Here is a 26,896-nt window from a genome sequence, read left to right on the forward strand (position 1 = left end):
AGTCGAGTGCTGTTTTACGCTCCTTTCGTTCCCTGTCATCATCGCTATTTAACCCATCACCTGTTCCTTTTCTTTTTTCTTTTTTCTTGTTTCTCTTGTGTAACCATCCATCTTCTGCCACATTCATTTGTCCTTATTTATGTCTTCATCCTTTTTCTTTCACATCCTATTAATATCTTGTTTCACCCTCTGTAGTTCTGATCAACGCCTTCCTATCTCACTATTTTCATTTCCTGCATGACATTGCAACCCATCTTCCCTCCCTCTATGTCTTTCCTCCATTTTCCCTGACCTCCTTAAAATCCTTCAGTTCAATCCTCTTTACCGCCCTTCCCTACCTCATGCACTGTACTTCGTCTTGCCTTTACCTCTACCTCATTTTGCCCTCAAACTTTCATCCCCTCTCCCTATCCTACTCACGTATTTTTTCTTCCTCTCTATTTTCTCCAGGCTCTCGTGGCTCCTACAGTAGTCAGCACAGTCAGGAGCCCCTTCGGCCCTTGGGGTCCCCAGAGCACCACAAAGATCCCATCTATGAAGAACGTGTCTACCACAACAAGGTCCCCATGAGGAGCCTTAGCCAGAGCCAGGGGCCGGACACAGGTCCCTATCGCAACAACACCGGTAAGGCCCTCCTTGCATTTGCATAATCAGTAACAGCTATGCAGTTTGACTTTAGCATTTTTGAGTTTTTATTCACTGCATGTGCTGTTTTTTTTAAAAATAGTTTTAAACCTAAAATGTATTCTACAACTTCTCAGTAATATGTTAAAGTTGAAGACATACTCTTGAAAATCTGACATCCACTGTGGTAAAGACCCCCTTCCTTGCAGACACTGCAGACCGACAACAAAGATTACAGATTATGGACAAGATCTGGCATGAAGCTGCCTTTATGCAAACTTAATAATTGTGCTGGAATAAACTTGGATGAGGAGGCAAAACATGTTTTCATTAGGAGCAACATAAATTTACATCAAATTACATCATTTTGTCTATCAGCACATCTTCATCTCATGGTATTAGTAATAGTAATAGTATGGTATTACCCAGTGAGATGTATGATGATATATGTTAGATGCAACAACACTCATCAGGACATTTTTTTCCCACATGAGTTGAATGTTACACATTTCCAGCAACTGCACCCAACCCAGTGACAAATGGAGAAAAAAATGTAATAGAGAGTAAAAAAAATAAGGAATATAGAAAAGGCCATCACCGACCCTTTTATTCTGATATTTTTCTTTTTCCAGTTGGAAATGAAGCATAGTTGAGCACATTTTCTATCAAAGTCACACAGTCACACACTGATTCTCACCCGCTCCCTCCGTAACTCCATTGTTGTCAGCAATGTATTTTTAATAGGGCCTCATTGAGCTTATCTCAATGTGGGTTTAGGTACGCCATGTTAATCCCATTACCGTATCATACCCACATAAAAACACCCAAGTCGGTCACGCCACGTTCACAGCTCCCTCGATGTCATTAACCAGACTAGCCTTAATAGCTATCATTATTAGCATTTGGGTCAGAATCATAGCAGTAAATATGCCTCTCTAGACCCGCATTTGAGTTGATCAGTTTGACTCACCTGAAAGGAGCGAGAGTTGCCTTTAAGCAAAGAGTGTAGCTTTTGAAGCACATTTCAGAGTTAGGGGGGTCATTGGGTTTGCTCTTATTCTTGTGGGATATTGCTTTGGTTACTGTCGGTGAAATTCTGAACAGTGCAGTGATAGGATTGTCTTTTTCAGGCAGGAATTAATTAAATAAGTTCTTCAGAAGTGTACAGAGAGGATCCACTGTTATCTATAATTTACTGCGCCTTGTATTTGTAGTTTCAATAGATGGGTATAAGAAAACTCACAAAGGAAATTTGTACTGCAGCTACAAAAATCAATAGACTGTGGATTAGACCGTGTACATTTAATTGCAACGCTTAAGGTTTACAATAGGCTTCTCCTATGATACAGTATTTTAATAGATTGTCTCATGTTGCTGGAGCAAAATCCTCCGTCAGAGTATATCAGCATGAGTCTTTTTCACCCCATACACAATTTTCCCCCTACTGTTCTTGGCCCATGTAACTACGGTGGTAAATCAACACAACGAAGATGAACCACACCTTAAAGTCACTGGGCCGTTGAATTAAGGCTTGGCCTTAGCGCACGCAGCATGTTTAAAAAGTCATGTTAATAGTCTGTGCAGTGACTAGGAGGTTGTCTAATCGGGATTCATAATGTGCAGAGTGATAGCACATTGTGAACTGATAAGGGCTCTGCTGACATGGTGAGCAGTAAGTCATTAATTATGTCATAGCCCCTTTTCTTGGCAATGGCAGGCTCACATTATTGGTTCATTAAGCTGGCACGGATCAATGTAATTAATGCTATAAGTCACTCCTGCGGTGGAAAGAGAATGGAGACATTTGTGTGTGTATTTAATAGCAAAATGTGCAAAGCTAGAGTCAGTGGGTCTATATGCGTTCCACAGTGTCAGGCTAAGACCAAAGGCACTTCTAGTCAAATGAAGCTCACAGCATTCATTGAGAGCGTGGGCCACCACCACATTACTTAACTGGACACTTAACTATGAAGAGGAGCTGTATGATACAACAAAGGCAATTTAAGTCACTGTAGTTATACATGCACTGCGTTTTATAGTTGCTGTTTCCCGACCCAATTAAGGACAGAGAGTCAGGTAGACCAAAATACAGAGCAAACAGGAAGAAGGAGAAGCAAGTAAAGCAGACAAATAGTTGGGGTCAAGGCTGTTCTCCATATTGAATCAAATTTGGTGAGTTGGTAGAAGCAAAATGTCTGGCTAACACCCAACATTGTTTGATAATAAAAAAAAACAACAGACCTGTAGTCTTAGGAAGTCTGCTGACGTTTTTTTTTTTTTTTTTTTGCAGCGCAGTGGACAGCAGTTTGACAACACACTTGACAACTCAGTTAGGTCTAGTTTAGAAATCCGTCAGTTGTTTAACCTGTCTGTCTGCTCAGTTTCCATTGCTCCTTACTTTAAAAGCCCAGTTAACGTCTATGTTCATTGTTGGCCTGATTGTTAGAGCATAGTAACCGCAGCTGTACAATGGCGGAAATGTAAAAAGAAGTTGCCGCTTAACATCTGCACACACCCGTCTTATCCTCTTTTCCTATCTAACCAGCACATACTCTACACACATCCATGCACAAGTATGAGTGTGTATCTGTGTGTTTTTGCACTATGCACTATGTGTGTGGGCAGTGACGCACAGTGTTTCATTCCTGGATTAAACCAGGCCAACGCCCCAGAGGACTGCAGGTTAATGTGGCCTATTTCAAGCGATTATTCCTGCTTTCCTGAGACAGCATCTCTAACACACACATCCATGCACATGCATCCTGGTACAAGGAAGGAATCACAGCAAGAAAAAAAAGCCTCAGGCTATGGTTTACACATTTGTTTATTATTTTTTCCAAAAAGGACATTGTGCATTTTTTTTTTTTACATTTTTTAAATTACAGTTTGTCACTTTTCTTTCGGAACTTAGTTTTTAACAGTCTCCCTGTTTCTGACATCAGCCTTGCTCTCTCTTTGTTCTCTTTACCCTCTCTCTCCTGCTTGTTATTATTTTCTTTCTATTTTCATATGTATTTCTAGCTTTGTCTTATTTTTTTGCTCCTTTATTTCACGTACCATAGTCTACTAATTCAGAGGACATTGAAATTGTTTCTTTTAACTCCTTCTTTCATACCTTTCCTCTCTCTTCTTCTTTCCTCCTTTCCTCTGATCTTCCCCCTTTTCCCTTTTTCTTCCTCGCCTCCTGCCTTTGGTCTTACATTTTTGCCTTTGTACCTTCCCTCCTTATTGCATCAAAGCTATCTTGGCCTGTATTAATGACTCTGACCACTGGGAATAACATCAGCTCTGAATGGATGTGGCACTTTTTCTCTTTAATGGCTTATCATCAGACCTGCACGTGGCACAGGTGGCGACAGTGAGAATGGGTAGATTCACTGCCACGGCTATTTGTTAAGTGCCGCTAGTAGCCAGGTTGAGCTATTGCTGTTGATAAGGGGTGTTATGTAGTTAAACATTGTTTCCTCCAGTATCTTTGAAAGAGACAGACACAAATTATTCTGCAATCATCAATCACTAAGCCACGGTAAAAACAAGGTTATATATTCTCAGCGATTAGCTGAACCAAATGATGCAGAGCCATATGGGGAAAAATTGGGAGTTTGCATTTTGTTTCATACTTTATTTGCAGTTTATATCCCATTTTCAGAAACACTACTCTGGTCAGTCCTGTAGCTTTGTTCAAGTGTTTATACCTTATCGCCTGCCAACCAGACATCGCCATGGACACTGCTTTATTCTGCATCCACTACAAAAGCTAAATGCTGAACTTTACTTTGGGTAAACCATGCATGGATGTATATATATATAACTTATGTTATTGAGAATATTACATGTAGCAAGGGAGATATTCACACATGTAGATGTCATGCATTTTGAAGAAGACAAATGCACACTACATTTACGACAATTAAATTGAATTAGTCCAGCGGCTGGTTTTGACATAATCTTTAAGGTTTGGTTATATCTTTTTGGTCTGATGCAGCGTAGCCTCAGCGTCAGTCTCTATAGCCTTGTTCTTTTGACTCCTCTGTGAAATGAGGATGGGCCCTGATTTTTGCAGATGAAAAAAAAGAAGTTGCAGTTTTTCTGATCCTGTCCATTTTTGGATAAAAGCCATGAAGGCTGTGGTGTTGTAGTAATCACAAAAATGTGAGCACACACTTCTTAACATTAGGTTCCCGCAATTAGATCCATGCCGTTCCTAGGATGAGCATGCATACATGCGTGTGTGCGTGTGTAGGAGGATTATTTTTGCTTGAATTAGCTGCTCTTTAGCACCGGTCCCTTTTGCCAATGTGAATGTGCACACATACAGAACACAGTAAAAAGGAGAGAAAGAAATATGAGGAAGGCTTTGCATCACACCATTAAACCAATCTGCTTTCCTCTTAAAATCTGCTGTGTTCCTTCTGTAATGAGATCTGACATCCTAATGAGGGGGACAGAACAGAGAGAGTGATGGAGGAGAAAGATAAGAGAGAAAAAACAAGCCCAAGAGAGGAGGGTAAAGACGAAGAGGACTGGAGAGAGGGTGCTGATACCGTGCTTCTCCTGACCAGGAGGCAGGGGAAGTTCAGGCTAGCTCTTAAAAAGAGAAAGTGACAGATCCTTGAAATAAAAGAAGAGAAAGGAAAAGGCTCATTTTAATCTGGCACATGTCCTCCGGTGTCCAAATGTAATTTATAATACTAATTATAGTCGGTTGGGCTGTGACAGTTGATGGTCATTAAAATATTTATTTGTAGTTATTTAAACACATATCAAGATATATGCATATGTACAGTACATGCGTAGATACACATGTAAGCAACATGCTACAAGAAAATGTATGTGTAGATAAGGTATCATAAAATATATATATATATATATATATTATGATATTATGGCAGTACTCCATACAAAGTAATAATGGTAATTCCTACAATACATTTTTCTTACTTGTAGGAATTCCAATGTTTTGCCCTTTTCGTTGCAACTGCATGGTTGACATAAGAGTAAAACGCGAGTAGAATTGGAAATTGGCCAGCCTCAGTAGCCCTGAATCACCAGTTCTTTATAAATTAGGGTCTGATAAAACCTCAGTGTAGGGAACTAAAGCACTGCAGCATTGTTAGACCTTTTGGCTGAAGCATCTCCCCAGTCACTTTAGTGTGTCACTCAACAGGCTCTGTCTGTTGCCAGGTTAGATTAGGGTTGTTTGGCCTGGATCAATTTCAGCTTGGCCGCTGATCCTGCTGATCTTTTAATGAACCTATTGTCTTTTAAACAGCAGAAAAGAAAGAAAGTTTACTCCACTGTGAAAATGGTCATTCTGGTTAAATGCCCAGTTTACGACTGTCACACTGCAGCCAGCTCTCTGTGGAAATACAATGTCTAATCTTAATTTAGTTGAGGGTTGTTAATATTGTGAAACAGGAAAGGAAGGAAATAAAGACTAAGGAAGGAAGGAAATGGAAATTGATTTATTCCTCTGCATATTCAGGTGGTTTTTTCAGGTGCTGTAGTCTGTTTTCTAACAGAAGTACTCAACTGTGACAAGCAATGGAACTATGACCTGCAGTAGTATTCTGCATATTCAGGTGGTTTTTTCAGGTGCTGTAGTCTGTTTTCTAACAGAAGTACTCAACTGTGACAAGCAATGGAAATATGACCTGCAGTAGTATTCAAGTTAGTAGACAACAACTCAATTTGTATCTTAAACATGTACAGTATTTACAGTGAGTTTTTTGCTGAAGCCTCAGAAAGCTTTAATTACCAGCTCAAATCATCTGACTTACTCTACTGATCAGCACAAATTCTTTCCCTTGCGAAAACATATGGCACTTCCTAAAAGTAGGTTTTAAGTGAAGTTGGTGCTAGTCACCCCACACCACTCTCTCACACACACACCAGCGGCCACTTACACTGTTCATGCTCACACGGCAAACACGTGCATGCGCAGAAAAGTGCACACATTAACACATTCTACTGGTGTCCCATGCTATCTCAGTTTACATGATTAGCATAGTCTTTGTTTAATCAGCAGTAATACATTCATAACTGTAAAAAAAAACATTAATTTGAGATTGTTTTCACAGAGATCACAAAGATAAGTTTGAAGTCAGCACAAAAGCACCATTGACTGTCTTCATCAAATGAAATGAAACTCATATCTGCTGTTTAAAACATGTTTTATTCATTCATTGATTCACAGTTTATTGTTGTATACATAGCTTTTTACCTATGTGGATGCTCTCCCTATTGTGCCTTATTGTACCATAAATGCATAAAAATAACCTGACCTCACAATTGTTGATATCTTTAATACCAACAATCCTTTTAGCCTCCTTTCTCATAAACCGCTCCACTGTTGCTACATTATTTAGACTGACTCAAACTCAAAGGTGCTATATTGGTAAGTCATGACTTATTCAGGGTTGTGTGCAGCTTACTCTCGAGATGCGTGGTACACACAGGAGAAGAAATTTACATTGCACCTGCGTAATAAAGAGTGTCCAATACACCTGCATGTCTTTGGGCAGTGGGTGGGAAAATGAGCACCTGGTAGAAACCCACATAAACTCAATAGATAATTCCATATAGAAAGGCCCATTTTTAGATTGGGATTGCATAACTGTGATCATTTTGTATAGTTACAATGAGCCACAAATAGCAAAATGAAGCATAGACTCAAATATCGGTCAATATAAAGAACACTTAAAATATTTCCTGCTGCACAAAGAAGCATTTTACAGTTAATTATTAGGCAGTTAACTACAAGGCCAACCTGCCAACTTCATTTTATTACAGTTGTTCTGCCATCCACAAGTGTGTCACGTGCAGTGGCACTGTATGCCTTTATATAAATGGAGCGCCCTTTTGGAAAGAAAAGGAACTCTTCTTTTTATGACTTTCACTATTGTCCTTCCGCAGCGTGAACATTTAGCAGCAACCACTGGCCTGGAGCGCCTGCTGTGTCTAAGTGGCATGCTAGAAATAAGACATGGCACCTTGACTTATACAGACAAGTGTCCTACAGCTCCCACACTGTAAAACGCTGTATACTTGATACTGGAAGTGCAAAGGAGAGCATTTGTATGTATGTGTGTTTGTGTGTGTGTGTGTGTGTGTGTGTGTGCGCGCGCGTTTGTGTCTGTGTGTGTATATGTGTGTGTATGTGTATGTGTGTGTGTGTGTGTGTGTGTGTGTGTGTGTGTGTGTGCGCGCGCGCGCATGTGTGCATGTCCTCCACTGCTTCCAGCTCAGAAACATCAAGAACTGTGTGTTGGCCAGGAGGCTCTCCTAGGGATAAACAGAGGGAGAAACTAATCCTTACTCTCCTCCACATTCAAGCAGTGTGTGTTTTTTGTGTGTGTGTTTGTGCATGTTTGCTTCATCCCTGGCTGCTGTAGGCAAGGTTGTGTGAGCATGGTGTTGTATGACCTTAACGCATTAGAAAAAGATGTGTTACAGGCACGCATGTTTAGTCCATGTCAATCACTTGCATATTTAGAAATACGTCTTTGTTTGGTTGTTCGTGTCTATGTGTGTGTGTGTGTGTGTGTGTGTGTGTGTGAGAGAGAGATAGAAACTGTGCTGAGGGGTTTTGTGTAATCGTGCTGAGCGTCGGAGCGTGTCGAGAGAAAGGACATGTCCTCAGCTCTGATCACATAGTCTACTACAACCACAATAGAGGGAGAGATAGAGAGACAGAAGGGTGTTAGGGAAGAGAGGGGGGGAAGAAAAACATGAAATGAATGGGAGAGAGGATGACTGACAAAAACATGGAAGCAGAGAGGAAGTGAACTACAGCAAAAGAGGGATTGAAAGGGAAGGTTCCATCAACGATGGATAGAGGTATAGACCGAGATGGACATATCTAGAGGGGGAAAGAAAAAAGGAGAAAAGGGCAAGGGAGTGATGAGAAAGAGAGTGACAGAGACAGAGTACGGTTGAAAGAAATGGAGGCAGAGATAAAACAATGAGAAGGGAGGATGGACATGGAAAGCTCTGAGGATTGGTTTGATCCCACACTAGTTTCCCCCCCCCCCCATCTCTCTCCCTCCCTCCCTCCCTTTTTTCCTCCATCGCCCTCGTCTCAGCAGCCCAAAGAAAAAGTTTGTCCCGCTCTCAGCTAGCCGGCCCCTCAGTCTGCTGGCTAACTGCAGAGGTATCACTGTGTCAAATGACTAATAGAGTTTCCGTTCCCGTCACTAATCTGCCAGCAGGAGCACAGCCGCGATTTGTTTACTCTACGCCGAAGCAAGGGAATACTAAGACACACCCGCGCTTTTATTTCCTCTCCCAACACAATTTCACACTGCCAGAGCGTTAGGTGTGTCTGTTTGTATGCACATGGCACATTTCATGATTTGTTACATTTTTCATGAAACCCCACACTGAGTTTGCCTCGTGCTGGTCTTTTAATTCATGAAAGACACACACTCTCATACACACAAATGTATCTTACTACAGAAAGAGAACCTTTCACTTCTATGTTTGTTCCATAACCCCAAACCTAAAACTTTTGAATTACATTCTTAACTGTAAACCTTAATCTATTGTGATTTATAATCTTAAACTTCAATCCTAACTGACACAATGTCTTGATCAAAAATGCCATGACTCCAAAAGTCTAAAACCCTGGTTCTCACAAAGACAGGAATACAAGAACACACACACACACACACAATATGTACACCATGCCACAGATGCATGCATAAACAGACACCCACATGCAGATTTTTTGCCAGGCAATATTAGCCCCAAAGGTCAAGTCATCAGTCAGAACACACCATTACCAGAGCCAATGATAAATTCAGCAGCACTCCATTTACTTAAGGTAAGAGGAGAAGAAAGGGAGCGCAGACAGAAAGATTGAGTGGATAAGAAAATGGAATGCATAAAGAAGTGTGGGGAAGCTGAATACAAAGTAAGAGAATGCGAACTCAAAAGAACTGGCTAAAACAGTAATTTGGCTGTACATTTTTGGGGGGATTTCTCTGTCTTGATGTTCCCGACCATCTCTGTCTATCATTCGTACTTTCTTTCTCGTTCCCCTATTTTTTCAGCTTGCACCCGAGGACATCCCTCAGTGGTGACAGCACAGGCTATGAAATTTGTGTTTTCCCTCTGTTTTTTTCCCACTGTTCTCCCACCCCGTCTTTGGCTCTGAGGTTTGTCCTATTTGGGTGTCAAGTGTCTCGGTGAGCGCACACTGACTCTTGTGTTGTTAGCCTAAAGCCCTGGCTGCTAATGGGACGTTCAGAAGCACAGACACACCACAGACACCATTCAAAGATTAGAGAAAAGACTGGGATTTGCTTCTGATGAGAGTAACTCTGCTTCATTACCCTCCTATACCCTCTGTTCTACGCGGCTGTACTGTCGCTAACTCCACCGCCTCTTATTTCCTCCCTCTTCCCCTCTGTTTTGACTCTTTTTTTAAAGTGCAGCACCATCCCTCATCTCTCACCTGTTTCTCTCTTTTCCCAGGCTCACTTACCGTTTCTGTTCCCCTGCCTAAGTCTTTGGATGTTTGTCAAATTTGGGGCATCAGTAGAAAAGCTCACTCAGACTTTAGCCTCGTGGGCGTTGCATGGCAGAGTCTGAAAGTTAAATTTTTCACTGTCTGGCTGGCAAAGGATTTTTGTTAACCTGATTTTAGAGTTAGAAAATAAAAAGATGCAAATGTGGTTACGTCATCCAAAAGGTTCCTTGTGCCTCTGGTGGGCCGACTAATGGAGTTTACCAGACTTGGTGAGAAGAATTTGAATAAGAGCTTTGCTTCATGCACCAAATTGGTGAAGCAGATCAGACGTGTGTGTGCATGAGAGAGAGAGAGAGAGAGAGAGGTGAAAAAGAGTGATAAGAGGGTTGGGAAGGTCAAGTAAATACCACCACTCAAGACATCGCTAAAGAGCAACTTTGTTGGTGACATAACAATGAGACACCTCAGCACACACTCACATTCACACAACCTCCATTCCTGTGTTAATTTGATGTATGAAGCGGCTTATATAATGTGTAAATGTGTGTTCTTGTGTATGTTTTGAGTGTGTGTGCATTTTCCCATCCAGACATGCTTTTAAAGGCAAATTCTCTTTATAAGAGGTGGCTCATTGGTCTGTGTTAAAGCCCCAGTCAAACACATTGCCACGTATTGATTTCAATGCTCTGTGATTCATCACATAATCTCTGAAGACCACATTGATTGTGTTTTTGCATGTGTGTACGTGTGTGTTTATGTGTACACATACCTTGGTTTTAATGACAGATGAGATGGATCCCTCACCCCCCCCCCACACACACACACCGTCTGTCTCAGTGTTTTTACAGCCAAAGAAACTAGGCCCCCAGACTCACATTAACACCTTGATATATCACCGATCCTCCGCTCCAATACGACAGGGAGGGAAGGTGACAGCTACTGTGCCCCTGCAGGCTGCTTACATCCCCTGAGCAAATCCTCATTCAAATTCCATCTCACTCTAAAGACAGATAGCTTTTTGTTTAACTTTTTTATTGTATGCATTTTTTAGCCCTTATTGCACACCAGGCAGATGTCCCATTGTGCGTAAAAAGTTGCAACCATCCTCCAGCTACCCGCAAATAGGCTTATGAGCAAAGTTTCCATTTCTCATTGCATGGGAATGGCAGGCCAATGAGTGATTTGAGTGACAAAGCTAACAAACCCTCAGTGGAAATTGTTGTTTAAAGTGGGTTTTTATGACATTGTCAATACTATGTAGACATTACAACATTATTTCAAAAGTTTATAGATAATTCTGTATTATATATTTTCAGCTAGTTTTTTTCGTACACATGGATTTCAGCAGTCATTAAAATGATCTCAAATGTTTGCCTACACAACTGTTGTCTCTTTTTTTCTCTCTTCTTGTCAATCCTTCCCTCTGTTGAACATTGGTCCTTGTTGTTAATCCTGGGCATGTGGCCAATATTTATCCATCCATATGGAGACATGCTTGTCTTTTCCCAACAACCTGTTCATCCTTGTGCCTCCCTCTCCTCTCCTCTCCTCTCCTCTCCTCTCCTCTCCTCTCCTCTCCTCTCCTTTTTTGTCTTCTCATCCCTTCTCTCCTCTTCTTCCTCTGTCCCCTCCTCTGCCCCATAGACCTTACCCAGTGTGTCCATGACCAGGTCCTAAGTTATGTCCTCTGTCCCTACTTTTCCACCATAGCTCCCTCCTCCCCTGGTGTCGACTCCGCCCCTTTGCAGCGCACAGGAAGTCACGGCGCGGGGACAGGAAACTACGGCCGTGGTGGCACCAACAACTATGCCACAGTGGGACCAGGCTACACCTCAAGTGGAGGAAGTGGAGACGTGTATGGCTCAGACCCCTATGTGGCAGACCCCTACCGCACCCTGCAGTACTGCCCCTCAGTGGTGGAATCGCCCTACAGCAAGTCTGGACCTGCCCTGCCGCCCGAAGGCAGCCTGCAGCGCTCACCTTCTATCGACTCTATTCAGAAAGACCCCAGGTAGGATGAAAGGGGTGTGTGTGTGTGTGTGTGTGTGTGTGTGTGTGTGTGTGTGTGTGTGTGTGTGTGTGTGTGTGTATGTATGTGTGTGTGTTTCGTGGGGTCCTTTGAACCATAATGTGTGCAAGATCATGGAGCATAGGATGCTATAATGCACTTTAGAAGGACAAGTGTGACAAACAATCCATGTGCTGGTGTGTCAGATTTAATGTGTTGAATACATTGCACACACGCACACACACACACACACACACACACATACACATACCACAGTCATAGTAAAGCAGTCCTACCCCAACAGGTACAGTAGGGATCTTTAGTACTACACTCATTTATTTGTAGTATTGATATCTGTATATCAATATACATTGTTCATAAGAATAACTCTGGTGATACAATACAGCTACAGATACCACTCACCCACCACCACACTCCACCAGTTTCTTTCAAGGCTCTCTCAGATCGGGTGTTCAGGCTAACAACAGCACTGCGTTAAAAACAGCTGCATTGATGGGGGCATGTTGCTTCAAATACCGGTGTGAGGATGAAATACAATCCATCTTTGGTTAGGACTACTAGATTCATAAGTTCCAAAGCTTATCAGATACCAAAACACCGCACAGTAATTTATAATTCTATGAGGAAGGATTCTGATAGAATAGAAGAACTCTCAAAAGTTCACGTCAACGACAATCATTTTATCCTCCGTCTAGACAATCGTGAGGTAAACAGCAGAATTACCATGCTTACCTCACAAAGTAATCTACCAGGAATGTTCGCTTGCTTATATTTGATTGGCCCACTCTCTGTGTTGGCACATGATGCCACGTTGCGTTGCGACAAAGCTGAGCCAGGTTCAACTTTTTTGTCCCAGACGATTGCTTATTTTTGTCTGCGTCAGACCCCGGTGCGGTGGCCTCTCTGACGTAAATGAAGGACTGCTGTATTTTTTCCACATAGTGCTAATGTTGATCAATTCAAATCATTCCCATCTGGACTGGTGTCACTACATACTGGTTGTGTTAAGACAAAACAACTAATAAAGTATAGTGTTAATCCAGTCACACACTGATTGCTTTAGAAGCTCCATTTCATCTCCCTGAGTGTCATGCTGTGTGAAAAAGAGTCCTACTGGGCTGTGATCACTTCTATCCTCTTGTCTCCACAATTAAGCAAAGCTCACTCTTCCTAGTTTATTTAGATATAGTTCACAGGACTATTGATGTATAATTCCTTTAATTACAGAGCAAGAGGGACTGAGACGTGCGTAGATGAAGTCTCAGCAGCAGCTGTCAATCACAGGAGAGGGAGACAGAGAGAGGGAGACAAAAAGAGAGAATGGGTGAGAGAGACAGTGATAGAGATGAAAGACAGAATACTGTAAGAGTGTGAGAGATTGGAGATAATTATTTAAAACAATGTCAAAGAGAGAGACCGAATGAACAAACAATCCTTAAGATTTTTTCAATCTTGTGATCTTGTATGAAGGATCCACAGTTCATGGTGATGGTGTATTGTTAATGTATTCTGATTGACTGGGTCAAGATGATCTTTTTGTTTCACACACCCACAAACTAGTAATGTTGCAACTCAGTGAAAAAAAATATTGTGTAGGTTTGATTTGATTCCCAAAATGTATATTTACTTATTGACAGTGACTTGTGGAAGACCATTTTGCCTTTTCTCTTTGTAAAAAGCAAAACTTATTTTCTTCAAATTCAGACCAAGTTTGTGAAACCTTTGTTGTCTGCACTCTGTTGCAGTTTGTTGTATGCACTCTGTTGCAGTTTGTTGCCTGGAACACCTCCCTAGGGAGGCACCCAGGGGGCATCCTTACCAGATGCCCGAACCACCTCAACTGGCCCCTTTCGATGCAAAGGAGCAGCGGCTCTACTCCGAGCTCCTCACGGATGACTGAGCTTCTCACCTTATCTCTAAGGGAGACGCCAGCCACCCTCCTGAGGAAACCCATTTTGGCCGCTTGTACCCTGGATCTCGTTCTTTCGGTCATGACCCAGCCTTCATGACTAGAGGTGAGGGGAGGAACAAAAACTGACCGGTAGGTCGAGAGTTTTGCCTTCTGGCTCAGCTCTCTTTTGGTCACAACGGTGCGATAAATTGAATGTAATACCGCCCCCGCTGCGCCGATTCTCTCCGACCAATCTCCCGCTCCATTGTCCCCTCGCTCGCGAACAAGACCTTTAGGGCTGCAATTAACGATTATTTTCATAGTCGATAAATCTGTTGATTATTTTCTCGATTATTTGATTAGTTGTTTGGTCTATAAAATGTCAGAAAATGGTAAAAAATGTGGATCAGTCTTTCCCAAAAGCCCAAGATGACTTCCTCAAATGTCTTGTTTTGTCCACAACTCAAAGATATTCAGGGCCAGATCTACGTACATTTGCGAATGTAGCGTTATCAGCGCCATGGCCACTGTGATACTTCAATTTACGTCGTATTTAACAAACATCCAGTTCATTGGGTAATCAGCGCCTTTCTCCGCCCACTATACCGTAAATTGCGCTGTAACAAAGTGATACTGGTGCTATGATACGGCTGAGTGCAGACTGCGATATTCCCACTGCTGATGCTATAACTGTTTAAAATGATCCTGATGCCAATATTTGTAATGTAGCGAGGAGTTTAACAACTGCTGGAATGGGATGTGAACGCTGAGTCGGAGATTCAATGTCATCTTTGATTTCTTCCAGTAATTATAATATTGCATGGCTGCTTAATCTGTAACGCCTAATGATTTTGTGTTCACTCCACTGAAAAAGTGTGATCCTTGTGGCAAAAATCTTTTCAGCTTGGCCTATCTTCGTCTTGCTCGGATTACGCTTGTGGCTGGTTTAAACCTGCTTTTAAGAGGCAGTGAATTTCCCCCGCAGAATAGTGGCACGCTCATTTCTCCCGCAGAATAGAGGCACACTCTTACTGGCAGTCTTTGTAAATACCGCGGAATATATAATTAGGCGCACTTTGCACGTATCCTCCCACCTTTTTGGGTGGAACTCCGACTTTCCCCATGACCCTCCCACGAACGCATATTGAAAGCGCAACTTGTCTCTTCTCGCTCATGTGGCAGGCAATCTGCGATTTTACCCAAGTGCGTCTTTGCGAACAATTAACGCCTGGAAACAGGCACAAACGGCTTGATAAATCTAGCCCTCAGTTTACTGTCATAGAGGAGAGAAGAAACTAGAAATTAATCACATTTAAGAAGCTGGAATCAAAGAATTTTTACTTTTGTCTTAAAAAATTACTCAAACTGACTAATGGATTATCAAAATAGTTGCCGATTAATTTGTTGACAACTAATCGATTAATCAAGTACAGCTCTAAACTCCTTCACCTGGTGTAAGGACTCATTCCCTACCTGGAGTAGGCATTCCATCGGTTTCCTGCTGAGAACCATGGCCTCAGATTTAGAGGTGCTGATCCTCATCCCAGTCGCTTCACACTCAGCTGCGATCCAGTGAGTGCTGAAGGTCACAGGCAGATGATACCACATCATCTGCAAAAAGCAGCAATGAGATACCCAGCTCGCCGAACTGCAACCCCTCCCCACCCAGACTATGCCTTGATATCCTGTCCATAAATATTACAAACAGAATTGGTGACAAAGCGCAGCCCTGGCGGAGGCCGACCCTCACCTGAAACGAGTCCGACTTACTGCCGAGTACTGCACCTGTTAATACAGAATGAAATATTCTGTAGCCTATTTTGCCGTCAATACTGCCGACGTTGTCTTTGCTGTTATCAAATCAGTATATATTGAAGAACGCGCTATTATTTGTACAGACAAGGCTAGCAGCAGCAGCGCCGCGTCAGTGTGCAGGAGGCCTTAGTCTGCACTGCGATGTTCGTGTGCACAGACAATGAATGCTTACTGAATTCAGTAAGAGGCAAAGCAGTAATATATGTTCTGTTTTTGATAAGGTGTATCTAGACCAGCCAGTTTTGTGACAAAAGCACATGAGTCACACAACAACAACATGAACAGTTGCAACAGTAGGTTTATCAAAGAGAAACTGAAGAGAAGAAGAAAGAAGTGAGCACAGGCCACCAAGATGTGTCATGGATTGCAATAGCACACACACACAAATTGTGTGCACACACTGGTGTCTGGCTATGGATATGAAAACAGATAAAGGAGAAGATTGTGGCAATAATAAAATAATAAAAAGAAGAAGAAGAAAATACAATGGCATCAAAGGATCTAAAATTGAAATGCTCATTAAAGGATAATTTTGTGAATGTATTAGAATAGAATAGAATAGAATATACCTTATTGTCCCTTAGGGGAAATGTGTCATGTTCTCAAGAGTGCGTAGTGCTTAGTAGTATCTGCCATTACAGACAATAAATACACGTAAAAAAAAATACAATTAACAGCTGAAAAACATACACATAGGCTACATACACACAGAAATAAAGAATAAAATAAAATGCAGAACACAGAGTTATTGCACACTTCTCTGGCATATCTATTACAAATCGTACAAATCTATTTAGAATTTTGATTTAAAATTTTTATGGAGACTGGTACGAAGGAGTATTTAAAATGGTTTCTTTAGTTTTATTTAGTTTTAGGGATTCTGTACCTTCTGCCAGAAGGCAAGAGCTCGTATTCCGTTTGAAGGATGTAGGGATGGGTCCAGCAATACTCTATTAATCTATTTATAGCTGGGGAGATCACATTTAGTTTGCTGCCTTTCATTACTGTGCAATATGGACAACAGTTTTTTTTAATATTTACTGCTTTTACTGTCTAATCTGCTTAAACAAAGGCAGTGAAAATATTCAAAAGTTACTTTATTTAGTTAACTATTTTAGTCTAAAATGTTTTTTTCACTACATATAACTTCTATGGAGTTTTATCAGTAATACTGTATAATAACCATCACAAATAAATAATAAATAAATTGATAGTTAATTTATCTTTAGTTAATAGATATTTTACTGTTAAAAGACAATGAAATTATGATTTATAATGTTTACTCATTATTAGTAATGTTATAATTATTGTTATTTCATCATTAGTTTAGTGTCATATACAATAATATGTTTATAACTTCAGATAGATAGTTAATACTTTGTCAGTGGTTAATAATCGTTTTCTAAACCATCTATAAACATTATTTGAATGGCTATTATAATGTTGCAACTAATCTGTATAATAATAAGTCAACGATTCATAAATGGTTTAAAAAGCATCAAGTAACATTAATTTGGTCCCTTTAAATATTTTTTTGCCGATCAATAAAGAGATGATTATTTGATTATTTGAGCACTGATAATAGTGATCTAAATATTGTTTATAGATGCTTTACAAAGTCTTTATTAACCATTAACAAGGTATTATTTTCATCAGATGCAACTTTACAATAGACATCCAAGTAATGTTTACGGACGGTTTACAAACGATTTCTTAATCATTAACAAAAAGTTAATATAATATATAAAATGTTTTGTTGTGAACAACAATAAACTGTTAAAATAACATAAATTAAAGCATAACTAATAATTCGTAAACACTATTAATTATCATTTTGTTGTTAGTTAACAGTAAAATCACTATTAACTTAAGTTTAACTATCAATTTACCATTTATTAGCGATGGTTATTATAAAGTGTTACCGATGCAATATATCTGTAGGGCATTTACATTTTTATAGCTACCATTCGCATCACACCCACCTGAGACAAAGAGCAATTATTGCCTAAACCTTCAATATATTGTAATATGTATGAGTGAATAACATATCGCAGTTTTGAAAACACACCAATGCAACCTTTTGTCATTTATTTTCATCTACAACTGGAAACTACTGGGTGGAGTAGCTGTAATGCCATTTACAATAGAACAATCAGGGGCTAGAAGAGGGGGCAAGGGCTGGCACCAGCCCCCCCTGAAATAGGATTGCCCCAGACTGAGCCTATAGAAAATGTATAGGCTATTGTATTCTGATATACAATTTGTTTAAAATGAAAACAACTGAAACTAATAGTGAATGTTTTATTTAGCAGAATTACATTGTGTAAGGATTTGTTATCCTGTATTCTGATTTACTTTAACCAAATGCAACAAAAGTGTATTAAAAAGATTACGCTGTGAAAGTATTTTAGCAGCTCAGTGTAAATATTGTAAATATTTTGGCTTTAATCCTAAACAGAATGCAATGGCACGTTTCATCATGTCCCCGTTGCCTCCCTATACTCTGTATATTCATAGTTAGTAAGGTGTTAAAGGGGTGACAGAATGATTATATAGGGTATTTTACCCTGTTCCTTAAGGTCTCCTAATGGGGTATGTAACATTGGTTGGGCTGAAAATTGCCCGAATGATATTTTATTAGGCCCTTAACTACCCTGTGAATATGGCTCTATTTGGAACAAGAGCTTTTCTTCCAAATATGGTATGCTGATGAATATTCAGAATGAGCTACGCGCTGATTGGTTTGAGCAAACTACATAGAAACACATGGGAGACTCGACAGCAGGTCTCATTGCAAAGTTATACATTGTTTATCGGGCTATTCGTTATTAAATTCACTTCTGAATACTTTTTTAAGCGAGAAATCAACTATATAAAGCTCAAATATGGGCCGTTTTACGAAAATTGATGGCTAATTGCAAATTTGGTAAGACTGTGTGTCGGAGTTTAGCCGCTGGTGCTGCCTCGCCGCCCGCCGGTGCTGCCTCGCCGCCCAGCCTGCCTTCCTTCACAGACCCCGGCCTGCTATGAGTGCTTGGAGCTCCGTCACGGCTGCAGCCCACAGCAGGGACTACCAACACCGCTGCCCTGACAGAGCTCTAGGGCCTTCAACTCCTCTCTTCCTGCTAGCTAAATGGCCCGTTGTGTGAGAGTGAGAGCTCCGTCAGCGAGCTTGTTACACCAGCAATCTGTTACCTCATGTTACACACATGTCACGCCACTTATACAAAATCTAACTAAAGGTCTTATAAACCTAACAACGGTGTCCGATTTCAAGTTAATGAATATTTGTGAAGACAAAGTGTTTCGTTAGCTGCGACTGTCCCTTCAATCCTAGCTATGTGTAGCTACAAACCACGTATAGTTAGCTTCCTTTTCGCCTTAATTCGATTATATTACAGTTTGAATTTCGTCACGCCACTTACACAACATCTAACTATATGTCTTATAAACCTAACAACGGTGTCCGATTTCAAGTTAATGAATATTTGTGAAGACTAGGTGTTTCGTTAGCTGTGACTGTCCCTTCAATCCTAGCTACAAATCACGGATAGTTAGCTTCCTTTTCGCCTTAATTCGATTATATTACAGTTTGAATTTCGTCACGCCACTTACACAACATCTAACTATATGTCTTATAAACCTAACAACGGTGTCCGATTTCAAGTTAATGAATATTTGTGAAGACTAGCTAGGTGTTTCGTTAGCTGTGACTGTCCCTTCAATCCTAGCTACAAATCACGGATAGTTAGCTTCCTTTTGCTGAATTCGATTATATTACAGTTTGAATTTCGTCACGCCACTTACACAACATCTAACTAAAGGTCTTATAAAGCTAACAACGGTGTCCGATTTCAAGTTAATGAATTTTTGTGAATTCCAGAGGAATTCTAAGAGGAGGCTAGCTAGCTCTCATTGATAGAGCTACATCCAGCCGCAGGCGCTATCAATGAGACTCGCGGACAAGCGGCGTTTATTTCCCCAATTGTTTGTTTAAATAACTCAACACATTATAATTACACACATTTAAAAGAGTAACTGGAACCTGTTGTAACAGATTGCTGGTGTAACAAGCTCGCTGACCGCGCTCTCACTCACACATACCGGGCATTTAGCTAGCAGGAAGAGGGGAGCTGCAGGCCCTGGAGCTCTGTCAGAGCCGCGGCGTTTAGTGGTCCATTAGCGGGTATGGCTGCCAGCCGTAACGGAGCTCACAGCAGGCCGGGCGGCGAGGCAACAACCCAGGCAGCACCGGCTGCTTAATTCCGACCCACAGTCGGACAAAATTTGCAATTAGCCATCCATTTTTGTAAAGCGGCCCATATCTGAGCTTTACATAGTTGATTTCTCGCATAAAAAAGTTTCAGAAGTGAATTTTGTAATGGAATAGCAGAGATCTGCGTGACCTAGCTAGATTCAGAAGACTACCTGATCTCAGGTCAGTTGTGTATGTAAATGTTGGGGCGTGACTGTTCTCTTAAGGTTCCGGATTTTGAGATGCTTACGCAAGCAACTCAGCTTTGTTGAGATTCGCCCGTTTTCAGCGGCAGTTTCAAAATATGAGATTTTCATAGTAAAGGGGTGTCAATGGGATTTTGAGCTTCTATGTATGTCCTTATTACCCACTGAACTGTCGTTATTCAACTATGACAGGGTAAAATCGGTTTTGCATTCTATCACCCCTTTAATTCAACAATAATTAAAGCGCCCATATTATGCTCATTTTCAGGTTCATAACTGTATTTTAAGGTTATACCAAAATAGGTTTACATGGTTTAATTTTCAAAAAACACCATATTGTTGTTGTACTGCACAGCTCTCTCTCACTGCTGCAGATACTCTTTTCACCTGGTTTCTGTTTTAGCTACAGAGTGAGACCTCTTTTCTTCTTCTTCTTCTGTACTATCTTTGATTGCACTCGCACATGCTCAGTAGTTCAGATGTAGAGCCAAGGGGGTAAGCTTCGCTTCTGAACGCGAACCTCCGATGGCGCCATTTTGTTGCTACAAAGGTATCACCTCTTGTTAGCATTCCACTGACCGCCATTTTTTTTTTACGTCACTTGACTGCGAATAACTTTACATCTGAAGCATTTAAAGACTCTATTTGTCCATTGTTTAGTTCTAAAGAAACACGACAATGTATAAAAGGCTCCATTACCTTGTACCTCACGTTATGGCTCCGTAGCAGACGTTTTTGTAAAAATACGCTAACGATTGTGTGATAACTAAGTGACTTACTGTCGCACAGTAGAGGAATTATTGCGAGTAGTACAGGAGAAGCTCGCAGGCAGTTTCGACTTACATTAGCTGTTTAGGTTTAATTACGAATGTTAACTAGCATGTTAGTTAGCAATAATTAGCCTGTGCTTATGTTATCTCCTTACATATACCTACACTCTCCGTCTCTGTAAGATTGGAAATGATTGAGATTTCTCTTGGCACAGCTACTAGAAGACTTACAACTTTCAGACACGTTGCTCACGTCACATTTACGTTGTCTCTGTCAGTTGGAGGCTGTGCAGTAAAGGAAGAGATCACCGGAAAAGTGCTTCTAATAGCCTTCACTGGTCTCCGTCCAGAGCAACGGGGTCTATTGGTCCATTTTATATATGTCAATGTGTAGAGCATGTCAGCTAGCAAACTTTAGAGACAGTAAAAGAAAGCCTGTTTCTCCAACTTTGGTCAGTTACAAGGCAGGATTAGCTGGGAGACTTCTAAATGAGGGCGCACATGTAAGTAGTTCTTTTGTAGATTATGGTGAACTTGTGTGTGTTGTAGCAGTGCTTTGCTATTGAGAACGACGTAGCATGCTAGCATTAGCATTAGCGTTAGCATGCTAATGCTAACGGTTAGCATTCTAACGAGCTAACGGTTGTGGTTAGCCAGCTCATTTCGGACTGTGACGTCACAGTCCGAGCCGATTTTGAACAGCTCACCAGGAGACTGAAGGCAGGACACATTCAGAAACCGCATCTCACTCAAAACAGCATGGCTGGATTTTTTTCAAAGTTTGTATGTGTGTGGAAGCACCAGAGACACAAAAGAACACCCCAAATCCCAGAAAAAGTGATTTTTTCATAATATGGGCACTTTAATGGTGTTAATTTCATTTCTGAGTTATACTACAAAATGTATTTATATTTGTATTGCTGTAGGTTTATATATAATCTGTTACTCTACTCATGACATTGAATATTTTGCCATCAGGTTAAACTTCTCTCTCTCTCTCTCTCTCTCTCTCTCTCTCTCTCTCTCTCTCTCTCTCACTCTTGCTGTAATTGGACCTAGCTGAGCTTACATGAAGTTCTAAATGAGTTAGCAGCAATTAGAAACAAGGAACACTCTGAGTTAGGGCAGAGGTTATTCCTGCATGTGTTACTGTCTGGGTAAATGTGCAGTGTGTGTTTCATCAGCAGATGCTATGCCTAGCTTGTGCACATTACTGTATTGTATGTGTGTGTGTGTGTGTGTGGGGGTGCACATGACAGCCAGTAACACAGTTAGGGGCCATCACACTTGCAGAAGAGTAAGCGCAATAGAGCAGAGGTGAGGACAGCAACACAAAAGAGAAAACTCAATAACTGCTAATGGATGGGAGTGAAGAGAGCAGAGGAGGAAGAGAGGGAGATTATATAGATAAGGGGAGGGAGGAGGGAGTAGGGAATGGTGAAGATGAAGCAAAAGGGAGGGAGGTAAATGAACACAGAGGAAGAAGAGGGAGGGAGGGAAGGAAAAAAGTGATGAGGCACATGAAGAGAAGAGGGTGGGAAATGAAGGGAAGAGGGGGATTTGGTTGGAAAAAAATGGAGGGCGGTGGTTGGATGAAGATCAAGATGGGGAGAAGTGGATAAATGGAAGAAGAAAAATGAGCTGAAGTGAAGAGAAAGTCAGAGCATAATATAGATAAGTGTTACCAGTCATTGTTTTGTTTGTGTGTATTACTTTAAGCTCTCTCCATGAGAAAAGAGATTCTCACCCCCACTGAGTTTCCTTCTTAAATTGAATCTCAGAAACAATGTAGAGAGCAAGATGAAAAAGAAAATGTTGAGCACAGACCTATGGAACCAATCAAAGTAGGGAGGGTGAGAAGGAAGGCAAAAACCAATAATGAAGGAAAAGAACATAGAATAAATATAGTGGATTGGGAGAAGCGTAAGTGAGGGAAAAAGCACAGAGAGACATTTGTTTAGGGAATAAGGGAAACATACCTTGAGGGATCGAAGAAAGAAAGGAGCGAAGGAACAATGCAAGGCATAGGAGGGGTTTGTGAGTAAAAACAGGAGGGAGAGAGAGATGCACATTAGCTGAGGGACGATGGGAGTTAGGGAGCAAGGAGGTGGGGGCCATTGGTTATTGTTACAAAACTTACAGTAGGCTATTAGGACGCCAGGAAGAAAGCGAAAATCATCATGAAAGGGGACTCACAGTAAGTAAAGAGAATTCAGTGTTGTTGAAATGAGGATCAAAAGGAAGGAAAAAGCAAAATACAGTTGTGACATTGTGTTAAAAAAAATGAGGATGCAGTATCGTTTTAACTGTGGGGTTGTGCTTGACTTATCTCATCAAACACTCGGTCAGCCTGAAACGTAGACACAGCACTTCAAGATAAGATAAAACAAACTCTCCTCATTTAAATCCAACTCTCCTCATTTACATCATCCACAAATCCAAAATGTACAGTATTCCCCCAGCAATAGTGGTTGTAGTGTTAGTGAAGTTTGATGTTACAATTCTTTTGTTATGATTGAATGAAGATTGTTTCCCGTTAACATCTTGTTTGAGGTGATACTTTTACCAAATACACACTGGAAAAACCCAATACAAAAATCAGTCAGGAATCCAATGCTTAACGCCACATATCTGCAACAAGAGTAGTTAATCATTGTATAGGTAAAGGTAAAAGAAATACCCCCTGTGCTCTCATTATTATTATTATTATTAGATGCAGTATATTTACAGTACCTTGACATGATGTGAATGGGTGCGAAATGTCATTGTCACCGCTTGCTATTTACTGACAGTGTTTTTGTTGGCTCACAGCCAACACAATGCTCTATTTATGGACAATCTGCAATGGTCAGCGATGACTTTGTGCATGTTTGTGTGTGTGCGTGTGTGTGCGCCCAAGACTGTGTCAAAGGCAGCGTGATCGAGTGAGTGTGTGTGTGCGTGTGCGTGTGCGTGCGTGTGCACTCTTGTGTATTTTCACACATATGTGTGTGTGCCTGGCATTTATATGTGAGAGCAAAGGGCTGATGCATTACCTTCCCATTTGTCAATGACGTGGGTGTGTGAGAGTGAAACATAGCGGCTTGTATTCCCTTCTTGCAGCCATTGTCTGTTTGTACAAGTGCACTGCTCTGTGTGTTGGATACATATGGTTTATGTATGACTGTACAGATTGGATACCTACTTTAGATGGAAATTGAGGCATTGGGAGCACACAGTATGTGCATGTGTGGTAGGTCTTGACCATAGGATTATGTTCAGGAGATCCCATACTCACTTAAGTGAGAGTAAGACCCACTTAATTCAACAGTGCCCAGTTTACTATATGATGCACCTGGGGATTTATATTGTGTAAACTGGAAACATATTATATTTCTTTAGCATTCACTTCACTGCTCTGCTGTGTATGCCGCTGTGGCAGTTGGATGACTCCAACATTCCAAATTGTGTTTTCCATTTTCAGTCATGTTCTTGATGAACAGTACCTTAACTGTCTGTTTGCTTGGTAATCACACACTATCATTATCTTGCATATATGTTATACTTCTTCTCTAGACACTTTTTCGCTGGATTACCACATTTCTGTCCCCACTTACACGTATTACACAACTGAACCTGCAGCCCATTGACAGCTGTTGTGCTTTTCTTTTTGGTAGTGACCCAACATATACAGTGTTTCAAATGTAAACAATTAAAGTTTGAATAAAGTTTATATCTTATAAGGTGACAAAGAGGTATGCCTTCAGTAAGAAATGCTTTTAGTATTCTCCCAAACATTTTCCCATAATTTGGGGGACAGTGTCATATTACTACACAGTCATAGTCAGTGAGCTACCCAGTTTGATGTGTCACCAAAACTTTGAAAGGAGTAGCCCAATAAAGACCAGAAGAAGGAAGAAAATAAATCAATAATCTGTAATATACTAAGACAGTAATGGCTGTGGCTAACTAAAGGATGACCCATTATGTTCACTAAATACACACACAAACACACACACACAGAGAAGTTGAGTTTGGCCTTATCTTATTCTGGCTTGTATTGGCATATTATAATTGATGGAATATGGGGGAAATGAGTAAACCATGCCGTGTTAAGAACAAAAGTAACATATTATTGAAATGCAGAAAAGAGAAAGCAAGAGAGAGGGTTGGAATACTTCAGCACCATGGACAGAGACACAGAGCTATATAGGGTTTGAAGGTTTCAGTATCCATGGAGAGAGACAGCATGTGAAACTAGTACTATTACAACTTGTTTTAAATCTGACTACTGTATACACATACTGTAGGGAGCCCTAGCAACTATGCAGTATTCACTCCCTGCGACCAGACAAAATCATGTTAGCAATATCACATTTTAATTAGTTAAATTAATAACAAAAAATGAGCTAAATATAATACAAAATAAAAAAAAAATTAAAATATAAAACTTGTCCTGCTTGTTATACAGGACTATAACAAAAGATGTCAGTGATTAAGTGTGTCTGTATTGCTTGACAGCAGCTTACTTGTCCTTTTGCAGGTGAATTGAATGATTGAACCTGACTCAAGGATTGCACTTCACTGTTGCAATGGATGATCACTGCATTTCTTTAGAAAAGGATATTTTTCATGAGCATGTTACAGGACTTTTTTTTAAAGCTGATAGTAAGATTGCTTACTATCCTCACAATGGTGACCATAAGAATACAACCATGTGTTGCCTTGTAAATAGTCAATATTCATCAATTTATCTAGTTGTGGTTTATGTATATGGATATTTAGTTAATAGAGCAGATAGGGAAGTTAATAAAGGATACACTTAGGAAGATAACTGAAAGGTTTTGTCCATTTTATGTCTGCTCTCTGCCTGTGGGGGAATAAACGTGGCTCATAGAAGCAGATTTTTAACCTCACCAAGAACAGTCAGTTCTTTGTGTCCTTTGTTAATAATCTGTGTTCTATATCAGACTCAGAAAAAGAGAAAGAGAGAGAAAAAATGAAGTGGCAATGAAAGGAAGATAAAGAAAGATGAAAGAATGGGTTAGTAACCGGATGACTCAGGGAGAGAGAGCAAGAGAGGGAGGACAGTAAGGGTGTACACAGTCACAGGGTGAGCAGGGGATTTAAAAAAAGTGAGAGGAAGGGAGAGACAGATAGAGGAGAGAGGACACACTCTATTGGCTCTCAGCACGGCCCAGGGGTAATTTCCTCTCCACATGAGAAATGCATGCTGGGATATGGAATCACCTCCAAGGGAGGGTAATGATGCATTGCCAGAACCTTGGCCCTGAGGCACAGCTGTGTATGTGTGTGTCTGTGTGCGTGCATGCATCTGTGCCCTGGCCATCATCCCTGCCTGTTCTGGGTAAATTGCCCATTGTAGTTATTTTCCTTTTCTGGGGTGGCCTATCTGTGTGTGTGTCTGTGTGCGTGTGCGTGTGCATGTGCGTGTGTGTGTTTGTGTGACCTTGGGCTGATAACAACCCTGTGTGTCTGCCTTCTTCTCTGCTACATTGGGCTTCACCCTAAACCTAAATCTGAGGCCTGGGAGTTAGAAGGATAGACCAAAGAGAGACTGACAGATAAATGTGAATCAGGTGGTAGAGACAGACAACAGAGACACACCTATGCACACTTTACCATTTAAGCATGTAGGTAAATGGAAACAATTGGCATATACTGTAGATCAGATTCACACATACATAAAAGTAAAGGCTAAGGCCAACTATTGATTAGCAGTCAGGCAGTGAAACATCAGAATTGAAAGCATGGACTTAATTGCTGTTTATAATATTGTCCACTGAAGAGCAGGTTAAGTCTTTTAAAATGAAAAGTCAGGTTAGGCTGCATTG

General features: G+C 40.8%; 1 protein-coding gene across 4 annotated transcripts in view; it reads left to right on the forward strand.

The window, feature by feature from the left end:
- Positions 1-26,896, forward strand: part of ctnnd2a (catenin (cadherin-associated protein), delta 2a) — a 283,909-nt gene that overhangs the window by 148,063 nt on the left and 108,950 nt on the right. For 3 of the 4 annotated variants that reach the window (XM_039790447.1, XM_039790449.1, XM_039790450.1), the window contains exons 11-12: positions 451-624; positions 11,741-12,107. In XM_039790447.1, the coding sequence (XP_039646381.1) occupies positions 451-624; positions 11,741-12,107 (541 nt within the window). The remainder of the gene's footprint in view (positions 1-450; positions 625-11,740; positions 12,108-26,896) is intronic. The other variant, XM_039790448.1, reaches the window with a different exon arrangement.

This window comes from Perca fluviatilis, chromosome 22 (genome assembly GCF_010015445.1).
Source record: "Perca fluviatilis chromosome 22, GENO_Pfluv_1.0, whole genome shotgun sequence".
In the NCBI taxonomy this organism is placed as follows: Eukaryota; Metazoa; Chordata; class Actinopteri; order Perciformes; family Percidae; genus Perca; species Perca fluviatilis.